Source organism: Anthonomus grandis, chromosome 6, assembly GCF_022605725.1.
Source record: "Anthonomus grandis grandis chromosome 6, icAntGran1.3, whole genome shotgun sequence".
Classification (NCBI taxonomy): Eukaryota; Metazoa; Arthropoda; class Insecta; order Coleoptera; family Curculionidae; genus Anthonomus; species Anthonomus grandis.
The window spans coordinates 15,279,329-15,292,790 of record NC_065551.1 but is presented as its reverse complement, the minus strand read 5'-3'; the positions used below and the strand labels follow the sequence as shown (position 1 = coordinate 15,292,790).

Genomic DNA, 13,462 nt, shown 5'->3' with positions numbered 1-13,462 from the left:
TTAATGAAAATAAATATTTAAGGTTGTATATAGATGTTAGGTTAAGATTTGATAAACAGGTGGAGGTATTATGATAAGAATTATCATCAAACTGCTAATTGAGAGTGAACTAGACAAGTCGATAACTACTAGTAAGAGTGCCTACTGTGCACTGATAAATTCTCATTTGAGACATAAAAAATGGTGTCTGCTTTTAGAGGAATATTTGCAGAGCTTTTTTGTATATTACAAAGACCTCCATCAAAATCTTATGTATGTAATCTTAAGTAAGGTATTAGGCAAACCCTGATTTATAACGAAAGAAATATTAACATTACCATGTATTTTTATTTTGCTATTTTTAATTAAACGGTTGCTTGATATACTAAGAAGGCCTCGATAATTAACTTTGTTAACAAAAACACCACGCGTTCAACACATTTAATATTAACATTCTTTTTTCAACTTTTACTCATAAAAAATTCAATTTATTATATTGCCAAAAAAATTTAATAAATAATAAATTCATAGAAAAATGCACAGAACTATTGTTATTGAATATTAAAGTAAATGTAACTTAATAATTGTCAATATTTCTCACTTCAGATAGTTTATAATTATGCTTGTAATTGTACTTGTAATTTTATAATTAATCGTGATTAATATTTGAAATTATTTGTTTAAAAAAAAACTAATTTGTTTGTATTTTATTAGTTGGGGATCCTATTTGTCTATTATTTTATTGACTTATTCTAAATCACTGTTCGTTTTTTTGTTAAACTTCTCTGACTTTAATTTTATTTATATGTTGTATAATATTGACGATTTTTTGTAAAATTATTTTGATTTCTTTTTTCGACAATAAATATTTTTTTAGCATTATTAATTTGATTATAAAATTAAGAGTCATATGAACAAAAAAGGCAAGTTACTAAGAAAACTTAATAAATTATAATTTTTCACTTTAATATTTTTCACTGCGCATTTTCTAATTTATACAAGACAATAATTGTTTTGACTTTCTTTGGAGCTGTTTTAATAACTAGCTTAAAAGATTACCAGGACATATGGATTTAATCCTGTAGAAATTAAAAGAGGATTGACATGCAATATTATAATTGACAAAATATTGTTTTTTTTAACAAGAAAAACTTTTTTAAGTAATTTTAACAGTAATAAAACCATTACTAGAAATAAAGTTGGTAAAAGTCCCTCGTTTTTGACAAAATAACCTATAGTTCTCGTCTAAAAGAAAAAATATTACAACTGAAATGAAAAAACAAAATGTGGTAGAAACTTAAAAAAAATCACTTTGTCTTATCTCATTTAAGATTAGAAACCACATTAACCAAAAAAAATACTAACGAATTTTTATCTTTTGACTATTTTTTGCAATTTCTTGGCGATTTTGTTATTATTTTTTGCCATGTTTTTTTAATTTATGCGAAACTTTTGCTTTGTTTGTATTGTTTTATTGGCTGACCTCCAAGTTTACCAAGCCTAGCGCCTACAAATTTTATTAACATTAAAATATAGTGCAATCTTAATTTTAATAGGAAAAAAAAATAATTTTTGTATAATTTTAAAATTAACAAATGCACTACATCCATAATCATTTTACTAAGATTCACTGTATGTATAAATAATAACAACTCCACTATTTCAAAATGATAACATGTTAAATTTATGTTTTTTTTTTATCTAAAAAAAATAAATTGTATGACCAAGATCATAATTGAAAAATAAAATGCGATAGAAACCCAACAAAAAAAGGAAAAAAAATATTTTAGTAATATTTTGACTCGATAATCTATCAAATTTCTGTTACTAATTGACAGTAAAATCGCTTTTTTTGTTTAAAGCATATGAAAAGTACAAGTCATTTAGATCAGAATTGAAAAATATAAACCAAAAAATGGTAAAAAAACCATAATTTTAGTCATTTTACGACCTAACAACTCAGAGAAATCCGAGAGAAAACCCATTTTTATTGTGCAAGTTTCAAAAACCCCGTCATCCAACTAAAAACAATAAACACAATTTCATTTGAAAAACATGATTTTAAAGTGCACGGCGGGCCAAAAGATCAGCCATTCTTGACCCCCATTATTTCTGGGGTGAGATACTTAGTTAACCTTAGTTAGTATATTGATAAACTTTGTTTTCTGATGTTAAATCTAAGAAAAAATCTATTAGGTAAAGATTTAAAGTTATTTTTTTTTAAATAGCACTTTAGGACAAAAATAGCCCATTAAACATTGACCACATAAAAAAAAACTGAAATCATCAAAAGCGAACCATCAGCAGCGCAACTTCTCAGGTATCTCGTAAGTAAAGACGATTCCCTTCACCTCATTCTGACCTAACCTTTCGCCGTTTTGAAGACGATACCTCACGTTTTTCACATTAAAGGTCACGCCGATCTTAACCCGATGACGACGTTAAAGAGAGAGAATCGTTAGGGAACCTTGCGTAACCATAATCACCACGAGGAATTCTTTATTGATTTCTTTTAAAAATAAACATAACCATGGGAACTCACGTTGAAAATCTGTGATAGTTAAGTAAAAATGTTCAATGCTCCTAATTAAATCCCCAGTTCAGTCTCAGATATCGTGAAGAATTTATATAAATGACGTTTTTTATGTATATAGTTATGCACGCTATACTACCAAAAAAAAACATTTTCAAGCTAATCAGAAAAGCTTGGAACCACCAAGTGCACACCGTGCATCTAGGGCAATTCCATGCTTGGCACATTCAGAGTGCCTTACGCACTATATGTGCAGTGCTTAATACGAATATTTGTAGTACTGGAAGGTTGTGTTTGCCAAGGGAAGATGTTGTACAAGAAGGTTGTGTTGGATATCTTGATGATGACCTAGCAAGTATCTTTAGAAGTCAATCCTGTTGATTCGATTACAATTGAAACCACTGTAGTCTGCATGTGCAATAATCTCTGAACAGTCGTTGTTCAGTATACAAGTCGTTGTTTTTAAGTAGTTATTCTGCTTCTTTTTGAACGATGTTTTAATTAGATGGGTTCGACAAATCTATTATTAAACGAATTTTCATATTGTTATTTTTAATACTTATGTCCAGTTCATTTGCAGCTATTGCTCGATCTGTTTGGACTTGGCCAACCCATATAATAGTCTCTGTCCATACCATTTCTCTTTATTATTATTATTATTATTATTATTTTTATTATGATTATTATGATATTCAGTCCAAAAAGCTTGCACTCTCTCAGAGGGGAACATTCACTCATCCCAGATACTCAAGTATCGGGCCCGTAATGAAGATCAATGGTGTTGGTTCCCAGAAATTTCTTTACAAAAGAAATTTCCTTCGAGGTATATTTAATATCATCACTTTCTGTAGCTCTCTGTATATATGTTAATTGAGACCTAGTTTTTCAATGCTTCTTTCCAGGTTCTTTGATATGACTCTTGTAGTCGACATTATTATTGATGGTATCGTTCTAAAAATATTCATTTGCCATTGCCTCTGTACCCGTACTTCTAGGTCGCGGTACTTTAAAATTTTTTCTACGTGCTTTTGAACTAAATTGTTAGTATTAGGAATAGCCACTTCGATAAGAGATGTTATCTTATGTTGCTTATTCACTGAAACTAAGTCAGGTTTACTGTTACTACTTACAGTTTGATCAGTTAAAATAGTACGATCCCAATAAAGCCTAAAGTTTTTTAACATTTTCCAAAATCCTTTCTGGAACATACTTATAATAAGGACGCTTTTCATTCTGCGGAAGTTTCAGTTTTAGAGCGAGTTCTTGATGTATAATTTTTGCTACCGCATCGTGTCTCTCTTTGTATTCCGTGAGCCCAAATATTTGGCAACCTTCTGTTACGTGCTGGTTTGTCTCAGATGTTTGGCATCCATATCTATATCGGTCATCTTCAATAGTTATTTATTTTGCTATGAACTTTAAATAATTACGCGTTTGAACAACTTGGATGGCTAAGAGTGAACCCTCTGTTTCGGAAAACATTTGTCCTGAGATTAGCCAATAGTTTGACGCACATTTGTCAACAAGTTCTTGCATGAGCTTGTTAATGTCTTCTGTGCAGAGGTTTCTGTTTCCAGTTCTATATTTTTTCATTTGGTGTTTGATGGTTTATTAAATTTTCTTCATTTTTTAGTTTAAGTGGAGTAAACTTATTTAGTTCGCAAATAGCAGCATGAAGAGATGAATCCTCAGACTTTCTAAAAAAATAATTTCTTAAATTATCGATTTGTTGGTCCAATTGCTTTTCTAGATCGATAAATTCTTTACCTCCCTCACATCGTGGTTGCGTGATTCTCTCAACCGCACTTCTGGGATGATGCTATTTATACTTAGTTCTCATTTTTCTTTGTAAATTCGCAATATCCGTTCTACTACATGCAATTACACTAAATGAGTAGCCTAGAACTAAACAGGCATATGTGTTAATTGCCTTAGAAAGATTTTGGCTATTTAGTCCAGTACTTAGCACCCGTCTCATTTTGAAATTATTATCATTATTTTTAATATTAATATGGAAATTCAGCTAACCTGGATGAAGTATCAAAGAGATTAAGCTCGTTGCTTTGAAGTCATTTATGTAAAAACCTCTGACCAATATGGCAAGTGCTTAGGATGGCGGATCGTGAAGTAGGTAGCTGTTTCTTTGCAGTGCTATTTTGGTGAGACTAGTTCTAGGCTTTTGGTAATTAGGCCGGTCGTAGTAATTAGGTCGGGGTAGGATTACAGGCATAATTTCAACCTTATCAACATGCCACATCTGTTTAATTTTCATCACTAGGTCTGCACATTTAGCCATCGTCTCTTGGTGCTTGCCTAACACGTTGTTGTTTGGCACTGCTGCATCCACCAAAAGTACTGAGTTGACTTTCTTGTCGACCACCACAATATCCATTAGCATGATATTTGTAGCTGATCATAAATAGCTTTCATAATTCTCTCGGTCTCTGAAAAGAGATTTTCAACTGAGGTGATAAAGATCACGTGTGACGTTCACTATGGAGTTCCAGTGGAGCCCATTTCTTTCGTTATTGGATACGATATAAAGTTTGCTTCTGGTGCCATGTAGCATCTTGTATAGTTTTGATGTAAAAAAACCCTCTCAATTCTTTTTTTTTCGCGGTAAATTTCTTAGAAGAGTTCTTACAAATCTTTCGATAGCTACTTATTCCGTGTTAGTCCACTTGGAGTTTACCTTATGAAAACGTTAGCACGAGCGTGGCGTAGGGAATTAGTGCTTGAATTAGATTACCTATATCTAGCTCCGATTTCAGTACCTCATTTATTCTCCTTGTATATTGTTTTTGTATTTTAGTCTTATGTTGTCCCTGATCTAAGTGACTGGCTTGCTAAAGTCACAAATACTTATAAGTTTTATCACTCTCCATGGCTTACAATTGAGTTACAGGTGTAAGTCTGTCGCCACAGCTTTATTATTGTCGCAAGGAAGAAAATAAATTGTTGAATGTTTTCTGTAAGTAATTCGTAAGATCTCCACAAGCCAAGTTAAGAGTCACTGTCAAATGCCTTCTTGTAGTCGACAAAAGTAGTGTAAATGCTATTATTATTTATTTTATTTATTTTTTAACGGGTCACACACAGTACAAAATTATGCAAGTAACTAAATATAAGCTGCAACAAAAAAAAATAAAAGGAATATAAAAATTCATTGACAACCAACTCAGCTTACTATTGAAAAATGAAAAAATCAGATAAAGCTTCCAGAAAAGGGTTCAAAGGTTGAAAGAAATCAAGGCTATGTAGATCATTGCTTAGTTTTAATGTTCGAGGAATGAATAATCCTTTGGCATAGTTTGTTTTGTAAAAAGGTCTTATAAAAGATAAAGTAAGTGGTTAAATGAGCTACGGGCAATCTGTGGTTAAGTGGACTAACCCATAGAGTCTTTCTGCTTTCTTCTAGCTAATAAGGTTTCAAGATAGCGTATTAAGCAGAGAGTTTTATAATGAAATTCTTGATCATAGTAAAACCTGTAGTCAAGGTGTCTGCAAAATTGACGTTTAACTCTTGCCAACCTGTGGATGTGAAATGTATAGTTTGGACTCTAGGCATAGGAGACATAGTGGGTTTTGACAAAGACGAAGTAGTGTTTTAATGGAGGTACTATTATTGAATTTTTCTAGTGCTTCGTTTAATGAATCCTCACAACGTATGAATTATTATAAATATAATTCATACGTGTAATGAAGTCTAAGTTGGAATCAAGTAGCAGCCTTAAATCCACAAGCCAGGAGTATATGCATTTTATTGCACATACTCTAAATAATTATTGTTTATATGATAAATTAAGTTACTTGACTGTTTTGCCTTCGAAAATTTAATGACTGTATTTGGAGATGTTGAAATCTACGCCATTGACGTGACACCAAGTTTCAAATTATTGAGGTCATTTTGAACTGCAAGGCAGTTATCTGGGCGTGTCACTCCCGTAAACAAATTAAGGTCATCAGCAAAGAGGAGAAATAACAGAATTGACAACAAAATAGAATTTGATATTATTGATTAAAAAATTGAACAGCAGATTGCTATGGCACTGAGGAAACTGCTAATGGGATGTGAGGTTATTAACCCGAACAATTTGAGTTCTACCAGTAACGTATCTTTTCAACCAGTCCAAAAGAGAACCCGTTATATCCAGACCCAGAAGTTTATTGAGTAAGATCTTATAATTTGCCCTTTATAATGCCTTGAAGAAGTCGATGTAAATAAAATCTTCTTATCGCTCTCTAAGACATCTGCTAGTAGGTCAACTTTGTAGCAACAACAAATTTGTAGCAAAATTTTCAAAAACTTTGGATGGTGTTTGAAATACATAGTGGTCAATAATTTTTCACATCTAAGATCACTAGACTTATGGATGGTAACGATACAACTTATTTTCCAAAAATTTGAAAAATAACCTGTTTTTATTGACTAATCATATATAAACTGAAAAGATCTAGAAACGGTAAAATAACAATTTTCAAGTGAAATGGGATGTGTTGTCAGGACCAGGACCTTTGTGAGTATCAAGACTTTGTAACTCTATGTAAATATCTAAAATTGATCGAAATAGAAAAATTACTTAAGTTGTGAAATTTAAAATTATTTGTAGCCTCACTGGTGTATACAGAGCCTAAATAATCATCAAAAAGCTAAGCAGATCGCGATCCCATTACAGCATCTGTCGTTAAGAAAAAAACTAGGTGAAAGCTTCCCAGAACTCTGTAAAAAATTAGTGTAAGACCAGAATTCCCGAGGATTTTAATATAGTGACTCTTTAATACAGTGTATCTAATATAGTTCTTATAGCAAAACCTAGTTGAAATTTGACATTGTGTGCCATTACGCCAGTTTACATTGTGCAAATGGAAACAAATTTTGGTATTTAAGAAAAAGTTTCTTTGACCTTTTTGTGAGAAGTATTTTTCTTGATCGTGTAATTTAAGTTCTTGTGAAAAAACCATCTGGAAAATCTCCTAGTAGCAATATTTTTAAAGGTATAAGGTATACTTTCTTTAATGATTTTGTTGAAAGAGTTTATCCCATTGTACAGATCTAAAATGTTTATTTATGGTGGTAAAATCTGGTGCTTTGAAGTCATAATAGTAGCCAGTTTCATAAGGATTATTACTGTTGTAGTTTTGCAACAAAGTTTTAAACTGCAGTGGAGAATGGTTATGGTATCCATGTAAAACAAATACTCGCCAACATCTGCTTTTAAGACATGGCTTCTAGATTGATGCAGGACAAAGATAACATTGTTCATATTTCGAATATTATTGAGATGAAATAAGCTGTACAACAAACAAGCTTTAGACATGGCCATCATCTTATTAATTTTAGCTATGGTGGTACATAGATATTGACTGTTGGATAAGTAGTATAGCCAATATCATCCATGGTCTATGTTGCTTTATGAAAATTGATGTCACTCAGAATGCAGATCTTTAGATTGGTAAATAATCTCGCCTAGCTTATGACTGAAACTTTTAAATTTTTTCTAAATGGTGGGTTGAGTGATAGACAAGCATATCCTAAAGGCATCTAGGAAGAACAATTAGATAACATAGGAGGTTAAAACAATGCGTTGTAGAGAAATTAGCCTAATTCTGAGACGACAAGCATTCTGATCATACACATTCAGTTTTTATTTTTATTTTGCTAGTGATGCTCTGAAGGAATTGGACCCATTATTACGTAATATTTTTGCACAATCTGAGATAGTCACTTGACCATACTTGATAAAATTACACTCTCCACCATCCTTGCGTTTCTTATTTCTTGCCGCATAGATTTTTTCTACCTCTTTTCGTTATGAGTTTAAATCAAATATTGACTATTAACGTTTACTTTTGAGTTCACTCATATGGTGAGTTTAAAACTATTCTGACAGGGCGAGGATTCCTACTTTTGGGCTTTCCAAAGAGTGATAACCTAGTTATTATTCACTGAGTGAATAACATTCTGAACAGAATTGACTTCCATATCACCATTTTCGGACTCAAGAACATTAAAGAGCAAAAGATTGTCGAGTTTGTTTTGTTGATCTTGCAGTTCTGTAAGAAATTCAACATCTAAAGAGGGTAGCATATTTTTACTAGACAGATTAGATTCACTTTGTTGCAAGCTAGAGATCTTAACTTTCATGCTAGAAATAGCCGCTTCCACTGATTCATTAATTAGAACAAGAATTCCTATGCATTTTCCAATCCGCTAACACGGAAGATCCAAGATCTGCTTTACATTATTTAAAAACTCCTTATAATAGAAGGGAAATGCTCTCTTAGATAACATTATAGCCCTAATTTCAGTTGGTCCAGTGATGTACCAGCAATATTGACTTTTTCGCAATAATCACAGGGGAATGCAAATATCTCATTATTGATATGTTTATGATAATTTTTATTTTAATTTTATGGGAAATTCTGAGCATGGAAAGTAAACAAACCAAAGTAAAAAACACAATATTATAAATAATTTGATGCATTTACCAATGGCGGCAATCTGCCTTATCCCAAAAACGTAAAACGAGCGTAGGCAGACTCTCTCAGAGTAATCCGCAGTAAAAGTGAACAATCGCGTTGGCCGCGATATTGGGCGGGATCACGAGAATGGGGGGTCAAAATGTCAAGGGGGTCACCAGGGGTCCCGACCCGGCCCTGACCCGGGGGGGCCCTTTTCTTGCCAGACGGCGACCCACGTTTATACTCGCTTTTGTGCTCGCTAGTTTGTTGCTTATTACGGTGCTGGTTGGATATTTGTGAGTTTTTTTTTGAAAATTGTCACTTTTTTTGGCGGAAAAAGTTTTTTAAAAGTTTTTAAGAAAAGTGTTAGTGAACAAACAATGATCGTGGTTAAAATTAAGGAAGAACCTCGTTATGAATTCTCCTTTGGTATGGGTGAGTTTTGTGAGATGTTTTTAAACTTTGAGGAAAAATTATTAATTAAAAATATTAACATATAATAATAAAAATAATATTAATAATTATTATCTTATTATTATTAATTCAATAATTCGCAATAATTTGTACAAATTGAATGATTTATTAAAGTAATTATTAGAAAAGTAAGGTGCAGTCCAAACAAAAAAAAAGTTGGTGAGTTCGAAGGATAAACCACAAAGAGAAAAATCAATTATATCGTTAAAAATCAGTTATCTTAATCTTTTAATGAGAAAGAACTTGATATTCTTAATAAGAGTCTTAACTTTACCCCAGTTTCAAACTGCAAAAACAACCTGGAGAAGATTGTAGTTAGTAAGTGTTGAATCATCAATTCAGTACTTGCCAGAGAGCGAAACCTTTTAAAGGTTTTGCTAGAGAAACGATTCGGAACTTGGAAGAAGTCTTATCGTACCAAAAAACATATTAAGTTCTAATACTATTAATCGACTGAGAAAAAAAGATTGTTTCTATTTAAAATCTGACAAGGGAAACAAGGTTGTGATTTTAGACAAAACAGAATATTTTAAATAAGTTGATGATCTTATTGAAAATGACTCATATAAAAAAATCTTAACCCTTAATTAAAAATGATCTCGTAGGTTAAGACAGCATTAAATGATTGCAACAACCTTGTTTCCTCTTCAGATAAATGTAAGTTACAATTTTCGAACTCGACAACTCAAAAATTATATTTTTTAGCAAAAATTTATAAGCCTGGAGATAAAATGTGACCAATTTTCTCCACTATAAGATCTCCAACTTACAACATTTCATAGTTTGTAGTAAAGCAATTTGCGACTTTAAAATTACCTTATGAATATTTTTTTGGTCAAAACCAGCCAACAGTATATTTCAAAAGTCAATAATTTAATTCAAAGTGAAAATGAAATTCTTGTTTTACTCGATGCGTCTTTCCTCTTTATTGCCAAGGACTTCTATACCAGAAACTTATTAATATCTAATTGAACTTTTGAAAAATAGTGGTTCAATAATATCCCAAGATATAAATAAATTAAGAAAATTTTGCATGTCATAAAATTTTTCATTATAACACTCGTCCTATGAAGAACTTAAAAAAAAAACTCTCTAGCAGAGCTCTTCATAAATCGTTTCGAGTTAAATGTAAAAAATACATTACATTTAACTCATTAAAAATACGTAGCGTTTGGTCTCATTTCTTCTAAGTAATAATGGATTCAATAGAGAAAAAGCAACAATAAAACAATTGTTAGGGTCAATGGTTATAACGATAAGAATATTGATAAGCTGATTAGAAGACATAGATCACATTTTAAAAACATTAAAATAAGCAAACTTTCGTTGCAATACCATATGATCCTATCTTGACAAGAAACTTCGCTGCGGTTTTGAAAGACTTAGAACATTGAATGCCTAGAATAAACCTAACTGCAAACCATAGGTGAGACGTTTAAGTTCACCATTTCTCAGACAATAATGTCAAAGCATAAACATGTTGAATTTCAAGACTTGATAATGGAAGCTGATAAAAATCTGCCAATAAGGATAATTTTGCTTCTTAATACTGTTTAAAGTGCTTAAAATAAATTGAATGGGTTGTTCCTCATTATTAATAATGTGACTTAATACATCTTCTACTCTATAATTATAGCAAAGCATCAGTAGAAATTACAATAGATCAATACAAGTTTTGGATCATAATGAGTTAAAAGACTGCTACTGGCTAATTTTTTTTTACTTTCATTGAAAGTACTTTGACATTAGGTAGACCACGCAAATGTAGCATTTATCTTTTCCAAATCAAAAAGTGAACGAAGGAAGACTGAAATCATAAGAAGAAACTTCCTGTAAAAATTAAGTAGACCTAAAGAAGAACGTAATTGAGTGAGATCGTTTCAAATAGGGGTCTTTAAAATTGCATCTACCTTAGTATATGGTCCATGCTTAGACTTTATCGACAAAGGTCGAATTCAGCGAGTGCAAAAGTCATGCTTGCGATTAATTTACGGCATTCGCGGTCATTTTCTTATAATATTTATTTAATTTACAACCAGATTCCTGAAGACTTTCAAAATGTATCAACAAGCGTATTTAAACATAAATACAAAAAATATTTATGCAAGTAGTTTAATTCCACTCAAGGTAAATCCAAGAAAGTGTATTTTTTTACAAAAATAATTACATTTATCTAAATTTACACGAATATTGAATTCACCTAAGCTTTGCAATAAACATAGTAAATACTAAACAAAACACTTCTTTATGCGTATTAATTACCAGAATTTTTTTTGCATCTTCTTCAATTTGCAAATCGGCATTACTTAAATCAATTGCACAAAAATACTCGCCATTTTAAACCTAATTTATTAAATCCTCAACCAAAGGTAAAGGATAGTGATCCATCTGAAGATATCTATTTAACATTACCTTGAAGTCAACACAAATTCTAATACGTTTACCTTCTTTCCGAGGAACAACTATAAAGCTTGCCCATTCAGCATACCTAATAGAGGTCAATATATTTTTTTAAACCATACCATCCACTTCCAGAGGAATTAAGGAAGCATTCCAGTTTATTCTATGGTTACTGTCGAATGCATGTTGTGTAATTTTGGATTTTTGAAAATCAATGTTTTTTATGTAAGATTTATATTCATTAATTATTTTTGGTAATAGTCTACAGGTTTCACTTATGTAAAATTTACCACAAGTACAAGGAATTTTATATAGTACATTTTTATTAAATTCATTTTTATTGAAAGGTTTAGTTTTTGTTAATAAATATCGTAATGTGTTTTGTGATTTAAAAATAGTTCTTTTATTACATTTTTTAGCAATTCTTTTTATCTTTTCAGAAAAACTTGGAATAAATCGTAAAATAAGATTTGTCGTAAAAATTGGTTGATTCAATTTTATAGATGGATTATTAAACTTTTTAAAGCAATTTTCCAAAAATTATGTGGGATAATTATTTTATGGGATAATTTACTTTTTGATGATTGGAATTAAAATTAAGATATCTATTAGTATGGGTTGGTTTACGGTAAATTCTAGTTTCAAAATTGTGTAAATCTTTTTTAATTAAAATATCAAGAAAATAAAGCTGACTATCAGCCTCCTTTTCAAGAGTAAATTTTATAGTAGATTCTTTGGAGTTAATGTAATTTAAAAAATTTATAAGATCTATTTCGTTATGGTGATATATTGAAAAATATCATCAATATATCGCCACCATATTTTAGGTTTTTAATCAAATATATAAATAATTTTAAGATTCAAAATTTTCCATAAAAATATTACTTAAAATTGGTGAAAGATGAGAACCCATAGACATACCAAAGTTTTGTTGATGAAATTAATTATTGTATTGGGAATAAGTAGTTTTTACACAATAGGTTAAAAGTTCTAAAATTGTACTAACGCTTAGTGTTTTGTACGATCTGCTAAACTATTATCATTTTCTAATTTATTTTTAACAATATTTAAAGTTTTTTCAACGGGAACATTAGTAAAAAGACTTACAACATCAAAACTTACCAATCGATTATGAGGCTCAAGGAAATTGTGGAGAGTTTTTCTAAAAATGTTGACAATTTTTAATGTAAGAATCAGAATTATTAGTGTATGGAGTTAAGATATTTAAAAAATATTTTGCAAGAGGCTGAGTAGGTGAATTTATGCTACTAACTATAGGTCTTCAAGGAACATTTATTTTATGGATTTTTGGTAAATCATAAAAATGTGGTGTTTTGCTATTATGTGGAGTTAATTTAAATCTATCAATATCAGAAAATTGGTTTTTATGCTTTTTAAGTAAGTTATAAATTTTTCTTTCAATTTTTTCTGTAGGATCTTTAGATAATTTAGAATAATTACCATCATTAATTAATAAATTTAAGTTATTTTCATAAGTGTTAATTATAATATAAGAACAGTAGCATTACTTTTATCGGCTGGACATATTTTAATACTTATCAGATTTAAGTGCCTTGAAAGCTTTTAATTCTAAAGAGTTTAAATTTTATTTAA

The 13,462-nt window shown here is 30.6% G+C and overlaps 1 protein-coding gene across 3 annotated transcripts in view; it reads left to right on the top strand.

Moving 5' to 3' along the window:
* Nucleotides 1-13,462, top strand: part of LOC126737677 (putative protein TPRXL) — a 283,568-nt gene that overhangs the window by 103,570 nt on the left and 166,536 nt on the right. The window contains exon 1 of one of the 3 annotated variants that reach the window (XM_050442673.1): nt 9,167-9,403. The exons of the other annotated variants lie outside the window; for them this stretch is intronic. Within the exon in view, the coding sequence (XP_050298630.1) occupies nt 9,355-9,403 (49 nt within the window). The 5' untranslated portion in view covers nt 9,167-9,354. Of the gene's footprint in view, nt 1-9,166; nt 9,404-13,462 lie in introns of those variants that run through there. 3 annotated transcript variants of the gene reach the window in all.